Raw genomic sequence first — 19,942 nt, 5'->3', positions numbered from 1 at the left:
GGGAGCGAAACTTGCTTTTGTTGAACAAAAGAAATTCTGCTAAGTGCCTTAGCGAGGCTTTCCATTGTACAGGGCAATGAAGGATGGGCAATAAATGTTGGCCTTGCCAGCAACAATCACATCCCCAGAATGAATTTTTAAAAAAGAGCTGTACCACAGAATAGTAGAGCATGTATTTTCTCCCACAGTTCTCCAGGTGGTAAGATCTGATCTCAGCCCTGCAGCGCTGGGGACTGTGTGGAAGCCAAGCAGCTCCTAGCAGAAGGAGAATCACCCAGTGTGCACCTCATTGTGGCCAACTTCAGATAGGTTTTGGGTAAGGCCTTGGACAAGGTATCCAAGTGCCCCCTCAACAGGGGAGAGTAGATATCACAAGGGCTCCCAAGCAAGAGATTGGAGTAAAAATATATTGAAAGAAGAGAGTGTCATTCATTTAAAAGAAAAAATACCCAGTCCTCATAATAATGCTTAGCTTTTTCTTTATAAAGCAAATCGATGGGAGCCAACCCTTGGATGAGAAGATATTGAAATCACTAACATATATCACACAGATTGGTTGCGGTGTTTCTGCCATTTTCACAGCAATTAATGTAATCCTCCACTTTATTCTCCGGTATGTGTCTGGCATCAATGCTATAATTTCCTGTTAAAAGCCACTTTAAATGAAGTAGCTCTGCAATCTAAATACATAAAAATAACCCTTGAGGATAGAGCCTATGCGCAATTCACAGCAGCAGGTTTATTAAACTTCCATTTGTAGATATATTAATTGAGAGAATGCTGTAGGCAAGAACTGAATTGATTTGCTTTTGATGTTGTAAATCAGTTTGTTGCATTATCAGTTTGCATCTTCTCCTAAATGCTGTTTCCTTACTTGTAATGTATATACCTTTAAGGGGGGGAACTACATTTTACAGCTCATGTATACTGTAGTACCGGCAGTGACCACACCTGTATACAGCACTGAGTAGTAATCTGTACAGGCAGTTCCACTGTGAGCCACGTTGAGTAAACACCTGTTGTTACCGTTCTCCTGCAGTCTGTGTCTTATTATACATGGACACAACATTGACGACGAGGCAAGTTCGAACCTACCTGCAACTCTGCATCACCTCCTGGGGATTCGTTCCTGGAGATCAGTGGATTGGAGGTCAAGGCCAGAGACTCAGGCGTCGACCATGGGCAACCGCCTAGTCATCCAGCAGGGACTCAAGAATTGCGGGGGAGGCTGTCGAGAGCCAGGCTTGGCTTTCCAGTCGAGGTGGTCCAGCGAAACGGGCTGGCAACAGGTAGTGCGCAGACCCTTCCCGGACAGCGGCGGGCTAGAGCCCGACCGAGCGGCACAGCAAAGGGCCGAGTAGCGTCGACGGGGGAGAGAGAGAGAGGGCAGAGTGCACAGGGCACAGCCGGTGTTCAGGGGCCGAGCAGCATCGAAGAGAGGGAGCGAGAGACACGCAGAAACCCGCAAGGCGCCGCCATTGCCACGAGGACTGCCGAGAGCGGGGTTGGCAGCAGCGCAGGAGAAGCGCGCGAAACCTACAGGGCGCTGCCATTGCCACGAGAACCGCCGGGAGCGGCGTTGGCAGCAGCGGGGGAGGAAGGAAAGCGCGGGAGACGCCATTTTAAGCCATTGGAAGACGCCATTTTAAACCACAACCAAAATGCCGAAGAGTGGCAGTATCACCGCATTTGACAATGAAGTCGAAGATTGGACTACATATGTCGAACGAATAGAGGTGTACTGCAAGGCAAATGAGGTGTCAGATGACAAGAAAGCGTCGGTATTGTTAAATTTAATGGGTGCAAAGACGTATGGTTTATTACGAAATCTAGTAACCCCAACGAAGCCAATGGAGAAGAGTTTTGAAGACATAGTAATGATACTACAGGAACATTTAAACCCCATACCGCTGCTGATAGCAGAAAGATTCAAGTTTCACAAACGGAACCAGCATATGGATGAAAGCAATGCTGATTATTTAACAGAACTGCGCAAACTATCGAAACACTGCCAGTTTGGAGCGGGACTGGCAGATACCTTAAGGGACAAGTTTGTGTGTGGGCTTCAAAGTGAAGGAACCCAGAAACGGCTTTTATCTGAAAAGGACCTTATGCTGGAAAAGGCTTTCAGCATTGCGGTATCATATGAAGCAGCAGCACGGGGCGCTGCAGAGATACAACAGAGACCGCAAGAATATGGCACAAATGAAATGTCAAATAGAACAGAGAAGTGCTATCGCTGCGGCAGAACAACACATGACCAGAATGATTGCTGGTTCAAAGACAAAGTGTACAGACAGTGTGGAAAAGTAGCACACATAGCACGAATCTGCAGGTCGGGAAAGAAAACCGGCAATAAGAAACCTACCAAAGAAAAGTACAAGAAGGTACATAAGATGACGGAGAATAGTTCAGATGAACAAAAGAGTGATAACGACTCCGAAAGCAGGGAACTGAGTTGTCAGAAACTACATAATGTGATCACAACGGAGGATCACCAAACCATTTGGGTCACTCTCAAGATAGCAGGAGTCCAGGTAAAGATGGAATTGGACACAGGATCAGCCCTAACAGTCATAAACCGACAGGACTACGAGCGGCTATTCTCACACATACCCTTGAGAGACACAAAAATTATTTTGAAGACGTATATATTATGTCCGTGTATAATTGAGACACGGACTGCAGGAGTTGATTATAACAAGTCTTTACTGAATGGAGACAACCTGGAAACTGAAACTACAGAAGCATGCTAGGGCCTTTTATAAATGGGTGATCACTGCCGGTACTGCAGTCTGAGACCAGTTATTCCCTTAAAGGTACATACACAACAATTCCTCCCCTTTTAGATAAACAGTACATAACATTCATTTAACAACTAAATAATAACTAATTACAATTACGGTTGCTAGATACATTGGTTGAAGTTAAGCAATCATAAGTTCAGTCTTTGAGGAGGCTTCCTGATTCTGTCTGGATAACGCCTCTTTGGGATATCAGGTTCTTCTGGCAAGGTTGAGTCGGGATCAATGTCGTTGTTTGGTTCGTCTGCTTCCAATATCACCGATTCTGCGGTAGATGCAATTGGTACTTCGGTTTCATCGCCAGGTGTATCAGATCGTGGTGTGGAGTTGACGTTTTCCAGTGACTCTAGAATCTGGTCAGCATGGCGTCTTACAATGCTCTCTCCAACGTCCACGGTACACATTAGAGGTTCTTGCCGTGTACAGATCGTTCCTGGCTGCCATTTCTCTGTGCGGTAGTCCCGGGCCAAAACTGGTTGACCTATCTTAAAACTCCTGGTCGGCCTTTCATTCATATTCTGAAACAGCCTGTTCTCCACATCTCTTCTGACGTTTGGCTTAACCAAATCCAAGCGGCATCGTAGTCTTCGATTGAAGAACATCATGGCTGGAGTTTGGTTGGTAACCGCATGTGTCGCATTCTGGTAGGCAAACAAGAAGTTATCCACCTTGTGTTGTAGGGGTATATCTTCATTACACATTGCCTTGATAGCCTTCTTGAATGTTTGAACAAACCTCTCGGCCAATCCATTAGTGGCTGGATGTTATGGGGCGGATGTGTAATGCTTAACACCATTGTTCTTTAAGAACCTCCGGAACTCTTCAGACACAAACTGTGGTCCATTGTCAGAGCAAATCTGTTCAGGCAGCCCATTCCTGGCGAATATGGTTCGTAAGACTGTGATAGTTTTTCCTGTGGTGGTTGAGGACATTTTTATTACCTCTGGCCACTTTGAATATGCATCCACCGCAATTAAAAACATCGAGTCCATAAAGGGACCAGCAAAATCAATGTGCACCCTTTGCCATGGAGATGAGGGCCACTCCCATGGATGTAGAGGGGCTTGCGGTGGGGCGTTTTGGACCTTCTGGCATCCTGTACAGCTCTTGGTCATCTCTTCAATTTCTCTATCGATTCCCGGCCACCACACAAACGCTCTGGCTAAGTTCTTCATTTGTACCCCTCCCAGATGACCCTCATGAAGCTCATTGAGCACTCTATCCTTCAATTTGGGTGGAATTACTACTCTGGATCCACACATCAAGGTTCCTCGGCACACTGACAGCTGTTCTCTTCTCGGCGAGAATGCTGGCAGCAGTGGTTCGCCATGTGCTGGCCATCCCTTTACCGTTAAATCATAGATCCTGGAGAGTGTCGGGTCATTTCGTGTTTCCTTTTCTATGTTTGCATTCGTCACAGGGAGACATTTGACTATAGTCGAGTGGAATAACTCCACTGGATCCACTGCCGGTTCTTCTTCCACCGTCGGCAACGGTCGGCGCGACAATCCATCAGCATTCCCATGCTGTTTAGTTCCTTTGTATTCGATGTCATATTGGTGTGCCACTAGGAAAAGGGACCACCTCTGTAGCCGTTGTGCCGTCATTATCGGTACGCCCTTCTGAGGGTTGAAAATGGAGACGAGAGGTTGATGATCAGTTAGTAGAGTAAATTTCTGACCATGCAGGTAGTGATTGAACTTCTTCACCGCCCACACCAGGCTGAGGGCCTCTCTGTCAATCTGGGCGTAGTTACGCTCGGCTGAAGTTAACGAGCGTGACGCAAAAGCTATCGGCCTCTCTGAACCATCAAGGAATTTATGGGACAGTACCGCCCCAACACCGTAGGGAGACACATCACACGCCAGTCTTATCGGTAGTGATGGGTTGTAGTGAGCCAATACTTCTCTTGAAGTGATTAGGTCCTTACTCTTCTGAAAGGCCCACTTACATTCATCGCTCCATTTCCATGCTACTCCCGTTCGTAGTAGTGCGTTCAGTGGATGCAGAATTGTGGACAAATTCGGCAAAAACGTATGGCAGTAATTCACCAATCCGAGGAATGACCTCAGTTGTGACTCATTTTCAGGCGCTGGAGCCTTAACTGCCACTTCAATTTTGTCAGGGGACTTATGCAACCCCTCTTCATCAATCACGTGGCCACAATACGATATCTGTTTCTTAAAAAACTCGCACTTAGGGCGATTGGCTCGTAGCCCATGTTCACGTAGTCTAGTGAGCACGTGTTCTAGGTTGGCAAGGTGTTCACTGTCATCTTCACCTGTCACTAGGATGTCGTCCAAGTAACACTGAGTCCCCGGAATCCCTTGCAGGACTTGTTCCATCGCTCTTTGCCATATCGCCGGAGCTGATGCTACTCCGAATACCAGTCGATTATACTGGTAAAGACCTTTGTGAGTGTTTATCGTGAGATACTTCCTGGAGGATTCTTCAACCTCCATCTGCAAATATGCTTGTGCTAGGTCAATTTTTGAAAAAAGGTTCCCTCCAGATAGTGAGGGCGAAGATATCTTCTATCCTTGGAAGAGGATATTGTACTGTGTGAAGGACTGGGTTCACCGTCACCTTGAAGTCCCCACAGATGCGAACCTTCCTTGGCTCCTCAGACTTATTGTTTAACGTTTTCTTCATGACAGGAACGATGGGTGTCGCCCACTCGCTCCAGTCTACCTTAGATAACACGCCTGCCTTCTCCAGATTCTCCAGCTCTGCCTCGACGGCTGGGCCAATTGCATATGGTACCGGTCTTGCTTTGAAAAACTTGGGAATTGCATTCTCCTCTATTTTTATCAAGGCAGTTACGCCTTTATGAGTGCCCAGTTCTTGTTGAAATACCTCTTTGGCGTCAGCTAAGATTGTTGACAATCGGGCAGGAGTGACGTCGTCATCCTTTTTACCAGCCACCGTCAGTGCCTGAATGGAGTGCCAGTCTAAACTTATCTTTCTGATCCATTCACGTCGCAATAACGGTGGTCCACCATCTTGCAGAATGTAGAGATACAATTTCCGTATTTTCTTGCTGTTGTATTCGACAGGCACCCTTATTTTTCCTCTGGGGTATACTTTTTGCCCAGTATACGTCCTCAAGATAATGGATGTCTCTCTCAAGGGTATGTGTGAGAATAGTCGCTCGTAGTCTCGTCGATTCATGACGGTTAGAGCTGATCCTGTATCCAATTCCATTTTGACTTGGGACCCTGCTATCAAGAGGGTGACCCAAATGGTTCAGTGATCCTCTTTTGCGATTACGTTGTGAAGTTTCATACAGCTTAGTCTCTTGTTCCCGGATTCACTATCGCTCATCTGGTCTTCGGAACTACTGTCCGTCATCTTTTGTACTTTCATGTACGGTTCCTTAGTAGCCTTTTTGTTGTCGTTGGTCTTCTTCCCAGACCTGCAAACTCGTGCAATGTGTCCCATCTTTCCGCATTGCCTGCATATTTTGTCCTTGGACCAGCAGTCCTTCTGGTCATGGTTTGTTCTGCCGCAGCGATAACATTTTGCAAATCCCCGTGTCATTTCGTGGGTGCCGTATTCCTGTGGCTTTTGTTGTATTTCTGCAGCTCCCCTTGCTGCTGCTTCATACGATACTGCCACGCTGAAAGCCTTATCTAGCGTCAGCTCTTTCTCTGAGAGTAACCTCTTCTGGGTTCCTTCACTCAGGAGTCCACAGACAAATTTGTCCCGTAAGGTATCTGCCAGTCCTGCTCCGAACTGGCAGTGCTTTGATAGCTTGCGTAGTTCCGTAAGGTAATCAGCATTGCTCTCATTTTTATGCTGATTTCTCCTGTGGAATTTAAATCTTTCTGCTATCAGCAGCGGTGTAGGATTTAGGTGTTCCTGTAGGATAGCAACAATTTCGTTAAAACTCTTCCCCCTCGGTTTGGCTGGAGTAATCAGGTCCCGCAATAGGCCGTACGTTCTTGCGCCCATTAAATTTAGCAATACCGATGCCTTTTTCTCATCGGCTATTTCGTTTGCCTCACAATATACCTCGACTCTTTCCACATACGTGGTCCAGTCTTCTATTGCATTATCGAAGGCAGTGATATCGCCAGTCTTTGGCATCTTGAAAATCTAAGATGGCGCCTCCCGCGCTTTGCCTTCATCCCCGATGGATCAAAATGGCGCCTCCCGCGCTTTTCCTTCTTCCCCGCCGAGTTAAGGTGGCGCCTCCCGCGCTTTCCCGCCGCTGCCGCTGCTGCCAACGCCGCTCTCTGCGGTATTTTTATTTTTCTATCGCACTTCAGTATTTGCTCCGTTAATTGAAGAACCGTTCCCGTCGTGGAGCGGACCCTCTGGGACACTTCCCTCCCTCTTCTTAGGTCCGAACGCTGCCCGGCTGCGAAGCACCGGCCGCGCCCTGTGTGCTCCACCCTCTCTCTCTCTCTTTGCTTCCCGACTCGCTGCCCGGCCCCATTGCAGAGCCACCCGATCGAGCTCTAGCCCGCCGCAGCCCAGGAAGGATCAGTGCACCACCTGCCACCAGCCCGATTAGCTGGGAAACCACAGACTGGAGACCAAGCCTGGCTCTCGACAGTCTCTACTGCATTTTTCAGTTCGATGATTTGGAGGGCGGTTGCCCACGGTCGACGCCCATTTCTCGAGTTTCTTTGGATTATTTTTTTATTTATTTTTTCTTTCTTCTGGCTTCGACCTTCAATAACGTCGTCTGAGGTGCTGCCAAGTTGCAGGTAAGTTCGTTTCTTACTCATCGCCAGTATTATGTCCGTGTATAATTGATACACGGACTGCAGGAGTTGATTATAACAAGTCTTTACTGAATGGAGACAACCTGGAAACTGAAACTACAGAAGCCTGCTAGGGCCTTTTATACAGGGGTGGTCACTGCCGGTACTGCAGTCAGAGACCAGTTATTCCCTTAAAGGTACATACACAACAGTACACGGGGCAAAAAGTCTACCCCAAAGGAAAAATAAGGGTGACCGTTATATATAACGGTAAGGAAACACCAAAACTAGACCTGTATGTATTGCAAGATGGAGGACCACCACTACTGGGACGTGAATGGATCCGGAAAATACAACTGGATTGGCATTCCATACAGGCACTGACTGTTGCTGACAAAAAAGATGATGACGTCACACCTGGGCGACTGTCAAAGATCCTAACTGACGCGAAAGAAGTGTTCCAGCAAGGACTCGGAACACTAAAAGGCATGACAGCGATGATTAAAATTGAAGAAAACGCAAGCCCAAAATGTTTTAAGGCCAGACCGGTACCTTATGTGATCTGCCCAGCCGTCGAAGCAGAGCTGGAGAGTCTGGAACGTTCAGGTGTACTGTCCAAGGTAGACTGGAGCGAGTGGGCTACACCCATCGTCCCTGTGATGAAAAAGTCGTTGAGCAGCATGCCTGGTGAACCAAGGAAGGTTCGCATCTGTGGGGACTTTAAGGTAACAGTGAACCCGGTCCTTCACACCGTACAATATCCACTTCCGCGGATTGAAGATATTTTCGCCTCGCTATCTGGAGGGAAACGCTTCACTAAGATTGATCTGGCCCAGGCGTATCTGCAAATGGAGGTAGAAGAAGCATCAAAAAAATACCTCACAATCAACACCCATAATGGTCTCTACCAATACAACTGACTGGTATTCGGGGTAGCATCAGCTCCGGCTATTTGGCAAAGGGCAATGGAACAAGTCCTGCAAGGGATCCCAGGGACCCAGTGTTATTTGGACGACATCCTGGTCACGGGCGAAAATGACAGTTGTAGTGTATGTAACTGTTCTACCTTTAAGAGAACTATTGTATGTAACCGTTTACCTTTAAGAGAACTATTTTAGGTGTGGCACTACTTTATCTTGGCTGCTGTATACTGTAATACCGACGGTGACCACACCGGTATATAAGTGCTGTGGCAGAACTTATTGGGCAGATTCGCCCTGACCTTCGAATAGTAAAGTCCTGTTTAAGTTACTCTTGTAGTCTGTGTATTACTTCGCTATACAACCCACAGACTTTACAGTGGCGACGAGTTCGATCTTACCCTGCGGCATCAATACTTCTGAAGAAATAAACGAGCGTCGAGAAGAGGCACCCGCCCTCGTCGTTTTGCCAAGAGAAAACTCGAGTCTGCAGACCAAGAAAGGAGGAAGATTTCAAACACGAAGTCTTCCATCAGCAACAGGCATGGATTGTCCCTTCTGCCACGGTGGGGAGTGAGCCGATCAACACGAGAAGCAAGTCGGCCACGGTGGCTGTGAGTAAAGGGAAAATAGAAACAAATAAACGGAGGATAAGGGTGGTGCACTCGGCCACGGTCGAGGGGGAAAGGAGCCGGACAGAAGTCGGGCCCAGAGGCGCTGAGACTGGGGCAGCGTGGAGCAGAAGCCGCGGTACAAGCGGGCGAGGGACCGTCGTGAGACGGCTAGACCGCGACGGCGAAAAAGGCCGGACAACTACCGCGACCACGAGGCGCTGCGACCGGGATCGTAAGGCGCGGGAAGATATACAAATAAATAAGCCACGGAGAACTCAGCCGCAGCCGGGGAGGAAAGCACCGGACTGCGAGAAGCTGAGAGGCGCGATTGGGGTGAAAAAGGCCAGACAGTGATTGAGGCCACGAAGCGCTGCGACCGGATCGTAAGGCGTGGGGTGATATAAAATAAATAAACCATGGAGAACGTAGCCGCAGCCGGGGAGGGAAGCACCGGACTGCGAGAGGGCTGGAGGCGCGATTGGGAGCGAGCGAGCGGGAGAGACAGAGCCCGAGAGGGAGCCGCGCGAACGGGAGAGACAGAGCCCGAGCGAGGAAGGCTGAGCGAGAGCCAGCCCAGCGGCTGAAACTGTTCGCCGCCAACGGGTTGTACCCAGCACCGGCTGCCCTGCTGAGAGAAGGGAACGCGCTGAAGCCGACGCGCAGGCTGTAAACCCGAAAGCCAGCGGCCATCGCCCGAGGGAAGCTTACCCCTCCGGCCAGGGAAAGAAACGCGGGAAGCCGCCAGTAGGCGGGGAAGAAGACAGAAGCGGGAACCGCCATTTTAAAGTGGGCGGGGAAAGAAGATAAGCGCGGGAAACCGCCATCTGAAAAAAAAAGTTAAAGAATATTGTTGTTGTTTCTCAGGAAGAGTGTGAAGATGCCTAAGCATAGTAACAGCAACGGTTTCAATGCCGAGGTGGAAGACTGGCCCACGTATGTAGAACGCATCGAGATATATTGTACGGCTAATAAGATAGCAAATTATGAAAAAGCTCTAACCTTATTAAATCCAATGGGGGCAAGGACATATGGGTTATTGAAGCATCTTCTATCACCAGCTAAACCGGCGGATCAGTCTTTCGAGAATATTGTTGCTGTCCTGAAGGATCATTTTAACACCGCACCGCTGATGTTAGCGGAACGATCTAAATTTTATGGGAGAACACAACGAAAAGAGGAAAGCAACGCGGGGTACTTGGTCGAGCTGCGTAGACTAGCGAAATACTGCCAGTTTAGAGGAAATCTGACAGAGGCATTGCGAGACAAGTTCGTGTGTGGATTGTCGAAGGAAGAAACGCAAAAATGACTACTCGAAGAGAACGATCTTACACTTGATAAGGCTGTCCGTATTGCAGCATCGCACGAAGCCGCAGCGAGAGGCACGGCGGAAATGCAGCGGAAGACAGCGATACTCAGTGTGGATCAAATGACTTTGGGTACAACGAAATGTCCTCGTTGTGGGAAGACAACACACGACCAGAACCAATGCTGGGTTAAAAACCAGGACTGTAGGAAATGTGGCAAGCTTGGCCACATAGCTAAGGTATGCCGGTCAGGAAAGAAGAACAACAATAATAAGTCACCGCAGAAGAAGTACAGAAAGGTACATGAGGTGACTGGGAAGAGTCCAGAGGAACAGAATTCGGACTCAGACCCCAACAGCAAGGCACTGGGTAGTCTGAGGATTCATAATTTGAGTAAAGAAGCTGACCGATAGACTATCTGGATCACACTACAGATTGCAAAAGTCCAAGTAAAGATGGAAGTGGACACTGGATCGGCGTTGACGGTCATGAATAAGCATGATTACAAAAAGTTATTCAAACATATTCCCCTACGGGATACGGAGATAGTATTGCAGACATACACGGGGCACAAAGTATACCCCATTGGGGTAGATAGAAGTCAAGGTGAGATACAAAGACAAAGATCACCGAAGGATGGACTTGTATGTGCTGCCCGAGGGAGGTCCACCACTTCTGGGACGGGAGTGGATCAGGAAAATAAAGATAGACTGGCATTCACTAAACACAATGACGGTAGATTCCGGGAAGGAAGAGGTCAAACCTGAACGGTTGTCCAGAATATTGGACGAAGCTAAAGAGGTATTCCAGCAAGGACTGGGAACACTGAGAGGAATTAAAGCAAAAATCAAGATTGCAGAACATGCAAGCCCAAAATTTTTCAAAGCCAGATCGGTACCTTACGCGATACGACCGGCTGTGGAGGCAGAACTGGAAGAGCTTGAACGTTCAGGGGTACTGTATAAGGTGGACTGGAGTGAGTGGGCCACGTCCATTGTTCCCGTCATGAAGTCTTCATCAAGTAACAAGCCAGGGGGACTGGGGAAGGTCCGCATCTGCGGAGATTTCAAGATCACAGTTAATCCGGTGCTTCACACGGTACAATACCCGCTTCCGCGGATTGAGGATATCTTTGCTTCATTGTCTGGTGGGCAACACTTCACCAAGATAGACCTGGCACAGGCATACTTACAAATGGAAGTCGAGGAAGAGTCGCGCCAGTATCTCACCATCAACACGCACAGAGGCTTGTATCGTTATAATAGACTGGTTTTTGGAGTAGCTTCGGCTCCAGCAATTTGGCAGAGGGCAATGGAGCAGGTCTTACAAGGGGTTCCAAGCACACAGTGTTACTTGGACGATATCCTGATTACGGGAGAAGACAAGGAGGAACACCTCACAAATTTGAAACTGGTGCTCACCAGGTTGAAGGAATATGGCCTTCGAGTTAATCGCCAGAAATGTGAGTTCTTCCAGAAATGGATCTCGTACTGCGGTCATGTCATTGACCAGGAGGGGCTGCACAAGTCGCCTGACAAGACAGAAGCTGTCGTGAAGGCCCCCGCTCCGGAAAACGTTTCACAGTTGAGATCGTTTCTGGGGTTGATTAATTATTATCACAAGTTTCTGCCAAATTTATCCACTGTGCTACATCCGCTGAATGCTCTGTTACGGAAAGAAGTGCCATGGAAGTGGAGCGAGGACTGTAAAAAGGCCTTTCGCAGAAGCAAGGCGTTGATTACCTCTGAGGAAGTGTTGCCTCATTTCAACCCAACGTTACCTCTTCGTCTAGCTTGTGATGCTCCTCCTTATGGAATTGGAGCAGTACTTTCACACAAGTTACCAAATGGCTCGGAAAGGCCAGTCGCATTTGCGTCCCGATCGTTGACCTCCGCGGAGAGAAATTACGCTCAGATAGACAGGGAGGCCCTCAGCCTTGTGTGGGGAGTAAAGAAATTCAATCATTACCTGCAGGGCAAGAAGTTCACGTTACTGACAGACCACCAGCCGTTGGTGTCCATATTCAACCCTAACAAGGCCGTTTCCACTATGACAGCGCAAAGGTTACAGAGGTGGTCCGTGTTACTTGGGGCACACCAATATGACATTGAATACAAAAGCTCCAAACAGCATGGAAATGCTGATGGGTTATCGCGCCTACCGTTGCCGGTAGTAGAAGAGGCAGCTACAATGGACCCGGTAGAGATGTTCCACTCATCCATAGTAGAATGTCTACCAGTAACCAATTCGATGATCGAGAATGAAACAAGAAATGACCCGACTCTCTCACGGGTCTACGATCTAACAGTGGAGGGATGGCCAGCACATGGCGAACCAACACTGCCAGCATTTTCGCAACGGAAAGAACAGCTGTCAGTGTGCCGAGGAACCTTGATGTGTGGATCGAGAGTGGTGATTCCACCCAAACTTCAGCATAAGGTGCTAAAGGAACTTCACGAGGGGCATCTGGGTGGAGTGAAAATGAAGAACCTAGCAAGAGCGTTTGTGTGGTGGCCAGGTATTGATGGAGACATCGAGGAAATAACCAAGAGTTGTCTAGGATGCCAGAAGGTCCAAAACGCGCCACCACAAGCTCCTCTGCATCCATGGGAGTGGCCCTCATCTCCTTGGCAAAGGGTACACATCGACTTTGCTGGTCCATTTATGGACTCAATGTTTCTAATAGCGGTGGATGCACACTCCAAGTGGCCGGAGGTAATAAAGATGTCCTCCACCACCACGGAAAAAACCATCACAGTATTAAGAACCATGTTTGCCAGGAATGGGCTGCCGGAACAGGTCTGTTCTGATAATGGACCACAATTTGTGTCCGAAGAATTCAGGAAATTCTTAAAAAGCAATGGGGTCAAGCACTACACGTCAGCCCCATACCATCCCGCCACCAATGGCTTAGCTGAAAGGTTTGTCCAGACCTTCAAGAAGGCCATAAAGGCCATGGGTAATGAGAACATCAACTTACAACATAAGGTAGATAACTTCTTGTTGGCGTACAGGAATGCAACACATGCGGTCACAAATCAAACTCCCGCCATGATGTTTTTCAATAGACGTCTAAGATGCCGGCTGGATTTGATTAAGCCAAACGTCAGAAGGGACGTAGAGAACCGGCAATCCCAGGGCATGAATGAAAGGCCAACTAGATCTTTTCAGACAGGTCAACAAGTTTTGGCCCGGGACTACCGTACCGAGAAATGGCAGCCTGGAACTATTGTAAAAAGGCTAGGGCCGCTGCTGTATACAGTGGACATTGGTGACAGCATCATAAGGCGTCATGTTGACCAGATCATAGGGTCATCCACAAAGAGCCAACCTACTCCACAACCTTACATGGCTAATGTCGAAACAGAGATACCCAGAGCCCCTACCTCCGATCTGGTAATACTGGAAGCAGATGATCCTGACACTGTCCTTCAAGCTGAATCGGCCTTGCTGGAAGAACCTACTACCCCGCCGAAAACTACTACGCCACCGAGGCGTTATCCAGACAGAGTCAGGAGACCTCCAGAGAGACTGAATCTGTGAACTGTTTCACATAATTTGTATATATGTTCTAATGATATGGTTAATGGGAAATAAGTATGTTGTAAGCTAAAAAGGGAGGATTGTAGTGTATGTAACTGTTCTACCTTTAAGAGAACTATTGTATGTAACCGTTTACCTTTAAGAGAACTATTTTAGGTGTGGCACTACTTTATCTTGGCTGCTGTATACTGTAATACCGACGGTGACCACACCGGTATATAAGTGCTGTGGCAGAACTTATTGGGCAGATTCGCCCTGACCTTCGAATAGTAAAGTCCTGTTTAAGTTACTCTTGTAGTCTGTGTATTACTTCGCTATACAACCCACAGACTTTACAACAGTGATCACCTTGCCAACCTGGAGCAGGTGCTCACTAGATTGCAGGAATATGGGCTCCGAGCTAACCACCCCAAATGCGAGTTTTTTAGAAAACAGATCTCGTATTGTGGCCACGTTATTGATAAAGAGGGGTTACATAAGTCCCCAGAGAAGATTGAGGCAGTAGTCAAGGCTCCAGCATCGGAAAATGTGTCACAACTGAGGTCGTTCCTCGGGCTGGTAAACTACTACCATAAGTTCTTGCCAAATTTGTCTACAATACTACACCCACTGAACACCCTACTGCAAACTGGGGTGCCATGGAAGTGGAGTGATGAATGTAGACGAGCTTTCCAGAAGAGCAAAACACTAATCACATCGAAAGAGGTATTGGCCCATTACAACCCGGCATTACCAATTCGGTTGGCATATGATGCGTCACCCTACGGCATTGGAGCAGTGCTGTCGCACAAATTCTCGGACGGCTCAGAGAAGCCAATAGCCTTTGCGTCACGATCACTAACCTCAGCCGAGCGTAACTACGCCCAGATTGACAGGGAGGCCCTCAGCCTAGTGTGGGGAGTGAAAAAGTTCAATCAATATCTGCACGGGCAGAAATTCACCTTGCTAACTGATCACCAGCCTCTTGTCTCCATTTTTAATCCGAAGAAGGGCGTTCCGGTGATGACTGTGCAACGACTACAAAGATGGTCACTTTTTCTAGGGGCGCACCACTATGAGATTGAATATAAGGGCACGAAACAGCATGGAAATGCTGATGGGCTATCACGCTAGCCACTGCCTACTGCGGAGGAAGCACCAGCAGTGGATCCTGTCGAAATATTCCATTCGACTATAGTTGAATACCTACCAGTAACTAACGCTTGTATTGAAAAGGAAACCCGAAATGACCCGACACTGTCTCGGGTATATGATTTGACGGTGAAGGGATGGCCAGCACATGGCGACTCACTGTTGCTAGCATTCTCGACAAGGAGAGAACAGCTGTCAGTGTGCCGGGGGACCTCGATGTGTGGATCCCGAGTAGTAATTCCACCCAAGTTAAGGGATAGAGTGCTCAATGAGCTTCATGAGGGTCATCTGGGAGGGGTAAAAATGAAAAGCCGAGCCAGGGCTTATGTGTGGTGGCTGGGAATCAATAAACAAATCGAGGACCTGACCAAGAGCTGCTCAGGATGCCAGAGAGTACAAAATGCACCACCACAGGCCTCTCTACACCCATGGGAGTGGCCCTCATCTCCATGGCAACGGGTGCATTTTGATTTTGCTGGTCCATTCATGGACTCAATGTTTTTAATAGCCGTGGATGCACACTCGAAATGGCCTGAGGTCATCAAAATGTCCTCCACCACCACGGAAAAAACTATTGCAGTCCTACGGACAATTTTTCCCAGGAATGGCTTGCCAGAACAGATTTGCTCCGACAACGGACCACAGTTTGTATCCGAAGAGTTCCGGAGGTTCTTCAAAAAGAATGGGGTAAGGCATTACACATCCGCCCCGTATCATCCAGCCACAAATGGATTGGCTGAGAGGTTCGTACAAACCTTTAAGAAGGCAATAAAGGCTATGTACAATGACAACATTCCGCTGCAGCATAAGGTGGACAATTTCCAGTTCGCCTACCGGAATGCGACACATGCAGTCACCAACCAGGCCTCAGCCATGATGTTCTTTAACCGAAGGTTAAGATCTCGCCTGGATTTGCTCAGACCAAACGTACGAAGAGATGTTGAGAGTAAGCAATTCCAGCACATCCATGAGAAGCCAACAAGGAGCTTCAATGTAGGGCAACCAGTCTTGGCCCGCGACTACTGAACAGAAAAATGGCAGCCAGGAACGATATGCACACGGCAGGGCCCACTAATGTACACAGTGGACGTTGGGGAGAGCATCGTGAGACGCCATGCCGACCAGATCCTAGAGTCACAGGAACAAGTCAACCCCATGCCTCGCCCATACGTACCTGGTGATGAACCCGACGTACAGGTCGCATCTACCCCAGAAACAGTAGCATCAGATGCTGATGAACCAACCGACGACAGGGGGCCAGAATCGCCTCCGCACCAAGAGCAAGACACTCGGGAAAGGCGCTATCCAGAAAGGATCAGGAAGCCTCCCCAAAGACTGAATATATAAATAGACTATTTTCAGCTAATGTTGCATGTTAAAAGTGTTAATTGTAATTAGTTTGATATTTAATTGTTAAATGAGTGTTATGGTACTGTTAATCTAAAAGGGGAGGAATTGTAATGTATATACCTTTAAGGGGGGGAACTACTTTTTACAGCTCATGTATACTGCAGTACCGGCAGTGACCACACCTGTATATAGCCCTGAGTAGTAATCTGTACAGGCAGTTCCACTGTGAGTCACATTGAGTAAACACCTGTTGTACCGTTCTCCTGCAGTCTGTGTCTTATTATACACAGACACAACATTACTGAGACCTTTTTTCAACTCAGAAAAAGACAAAAGGAATTTTCCCTCCAGATCCACGTGAATCTCAGTGCTGCCTTGTTTCTTCTCAATGTGAACTTCTTCACTAACGCATGGCTCAGTTCCGTTAACATTGACAGTCTCTGTAAAGCCATTGCTGTGTTTCTGCATTACTCACTGCTTTGCAGCTTTACATGGATGGGAATTGAAGCATTTCACCTGTACATCATGCTGGTCAAAGTGTTCAACACTTACATAAAGCGCTACATGCTGAAGCTGTGTCTTGTTGGTTGGGGTGAGTGTAAAGTATTCTGTTGCTGTATTAGTTGTATGTACATGGTCTGAATCCTCATTGTATAATACAGCCACATCTATTGTTTCACTACTACAAGAAAATGAACAAAAGTTTCAAACAGTTGTTCTTTGGGGGTTCTGATTGTCTCCTGTCAAAGGTCTGGCAGGAGATCCCCTGTGGAATTTCAGGGCCAGCATGTTTAATAATCAAACTTGGCTACACAGAGGAACTCACAGGTGGTAAATGCACTGCCCCTTCGTCTAAAAAGCCTGGATTCAAATCCCGAGCCGATGAATGAGAATGGAAGTGATTTTTGATGGTCTAACTTTAGTTCCGAGTGCTCAAAGTTCCCTGAAATTCAACCCTGAACTGGCAATCTGATCAAAGAGGCCATAAGGATGATTGGATTGAAGAACAGAAACATCACAGTGGCCCTCTTCTGAGGGTAGAGTTTAGGCATAATTGATGCAGAGTCTTCCTTGATTAATTAGAGGGAGATTTTCCCAGCAATAAACTGTGTCCCTGATTGAAAGCTGGTTTTAGGCTCCACATTTTTGAACAAAAGAAAACCTTTTCTTTGTTTCTCGCTTCACTGATGCTGCCTGAGCTGCTGATTGTTTCCAGAATTTTCTGTTTTTATTTCAGATTTCCAGCATCAGCAGTATTTTGCCTTTGAAACAGTTTTCTTCAGGCAGCTGCCTTCATCCCGTAGGGTCCCAAGGGCTGCGGCAGCGAGTTTCCGTCCCCCAGTCTGGCGCAACTCCCCAGTGGAGGCCGGGCAGCCCACCTCTGCATGCATTCATATTACCCAGAAGGCAGAAATACAACCAGGGTCAGGGGTCATCTCCATGGCAGGCAGAAGTCCTGCACTGCAGAATGTGGCCCCCAATCAGAAAATTGATGCCCGTGTCAAATGAACAGTTACCTCTCTGCTTAACTGACAGTCTGGCATATTTGAATATAATAACTCTTTGTAACTGTGATTCTATGGCCTAGAAATTCGGTTGGTTGCACCAGCGATTAGCGCCAAAAGAGCCCGTGATTTGGGGCGTTACCCAATTTTCGGGCGGGCGCTGTGAACCCAGCGCTTCCTGCCATATTGAGTATCCTTTTAGCGCCGGCGCTAACTCTTTGCGCCCGCTCGCGTGCGCAACCAGATCATGACGTCATTTCATTGTGCAACGCCTTTTTGGCTCCCCATTCCGGAAATTCAGTGGCGCCCCCCTCCGTTCCACCTGGCGCTATTAGTGACAGTTGGATGGAACGTTACCAGGTCCTTCTCGTACTCAGCGGGCGCTCTTTAAAGGGGACAGCACTAGTATAAAACTGGCAGCCATTTGGCCTGTCCATACTGCTCGCTGCTGGAGAGAGTTGCAGACGTTCAGTGGCACAGACTTGTTATTATTGAGCCAGAGGAGCCTTGGGACCTTCAGCCCTGTTCAGAGCAGTTGGATCCAGAAAGCTGACTGCGTCTTATTCGTCAGCCAGAATAATGGGAGCTGCTTTGGAGGGGAACGTCATCCTTGCTGAGCAACTGGCAGGGGCACAGAGACGGAGGGAGAGAGGGCCGGGATTGGCCAGAAGGAGGAGGGCCAATGGACGTCACCAAATCCGACCATATGCTGCCAGGGTTTTCAGGCGCCAGGTCTCCTACCTTACCATGTCGGAGGAACAGTGTCAGCGAAGGCTGAGATTTGGTAAGGATGTTGTGTCTGAGCTGTGCCACCTGCTTGCTGGGGATCTGCAGCCGCAGATACGGTGCAGGACCTCTCTGTCGGTGGCTGTGAAAGTCACTGTTGCGCTCAACTTTTACGCCAGTGGATCATTTCAGGCAGCAGCTGGGGACATATCTAATATCTCTCAATTTGCGGTGCATTGCTGCATCCGGCAAGTTACAGCTGCCCTCTACAAAAGGAGGCGCGAATTCATCACCTTCCCTCTGACCCTGGAGAAGCAGGGGGTGCGCGCACAGGGCTTTGCGGCTATTGCGGACTTCCCCATGGTGCAGGGGGCCATTGATTGTACACACGTGGCTTTGCGGGCGCCATTGCAGAATCCGGAGGAGTTCCGTAACCGAAAGGGGTTCCACTCCCTTAATGTGCAGCTGGTCTGTGATCAACGGCAGATGATCATGGCAGTGAACGCACAATTCCCTGGCAGCAGCCATGACGCCTTCATCCTGCGGCAGACCTCAGTGGCTGACCTTTATGAGGCCCCGGCTCACCCAAGAGGCTGGCTTCTGGGTGACAAGGGCTATCCTCTCTGCCCATGGCTCATGACCCCGCTCTGTTTGCCCACCATCCCGGCAGAAGAGCTTTACAACAGCAGCCATCAGGCCACCAGGAACATTGTGGAGCACACAATTGGTGTGCTGAAGCAGCGTTTCCGCTGTCTAGACCATTCAGGGGGCGCCCTACAGTACTCGCCAGAGCATGTGGCGCGCATCGTTGTTGTCTGCTGCATGCTCCACAACCTGGCCATTCGACGCACCCAGCCAATGCCAGCCGACCCTCAAGGTCCAGCAGAGCAGGCGGACGAGGAGGTGGAGGAGGAGGAGGAGGAGGAGCATGCAGGCGAGGAGGATCAGGAGGAGGAGGAGGAGCAGGAAGATGGGAGGGCTCCAGAAACTGGAAGGGCCGTTCGTCAGAGGCTCATAAGGACTCGGTTCTAGGCCCCTCGGACGCAATGGTGGCTGTGATTCGAACAGCGCCCTCCGGTTCGCTGTAAGCCTATGAAGGCATCGATGATTGTAAATAGTGTACAGCTCGAATGTAAATAAAAAGTTATCTTTATTTTCAACACAAGTGCTTCCTTCCAGCATGACAACGTAATGGCAACAGAAATCATAACTAACAAACTAACAGATAACTGTGTGGCAACCCGTCGAAACTAACCAAACCATAACAAACAAACACAACAGGTGTGGACTGCCTTAAAACCGGAAAAAGAGACGTCTTAGCACCTCCCTCTAC

At 48.4% G+C, this 19,942-nt stretch overlaps 2 protein-coding genes across 2 annotated transcripts in view; one reads left to right on the top strand and one right to left on the bottom strand.

Annotated features, from left to right (window-relative positions):
- Positions 1 to 19,942, bottom strand: part of LOC147116322 (adhesion G protein-coupled receptor G5-like) — a 793,199-nt gene that overhangs the window by 356,723 nt on the left and 416,534 nt on the right. The gene's annotated exons all lie outside the window — the stretch shown is intronic.
- LOC147116324 (adhesion G protein-coupled receptor G2-like) overlaps positions 1 to 19,942 on the top strand; it is a 159,977-nt gene that overhangs the window by 123,944 nt on the left and 16,091 nt on the right. The window contains exons 11-12 of the mRNA XM_085989550.1: positions 489 to 613; positions 16,702 to 16,970. Coding sequence (XP_085845676.1) covers positions 489 to 613; positions 16,702 to 16,970 — 394 coding nt within the window. The remainder of the gene's footprint in view (positions 1 to 488; positions 614 to 16,701; positions 16,971 to 19,942) is intronic.

This window comes from Somniosus microcephalus, chromosome 6, assembly GCF_052327205.1.
Source record: "Somniosus microcephalus isolate GS21.2 chromosome 6, FLI_Smic_1.0, whole genome shotgun sequence".
In the NCBI taxonomy this organism is placed as follows: Eukaryota; Metazoa; Chordata; class Chondrichthyes; order Squaliformes; family Somniosidae; genus Somniosus; species Somniosus microcephalus.
The sequence above is the reverse complement of the archived record's forward strand: the minus strand, read 5'-3'. Positions and strand labels throughout refer to the sequence as shown.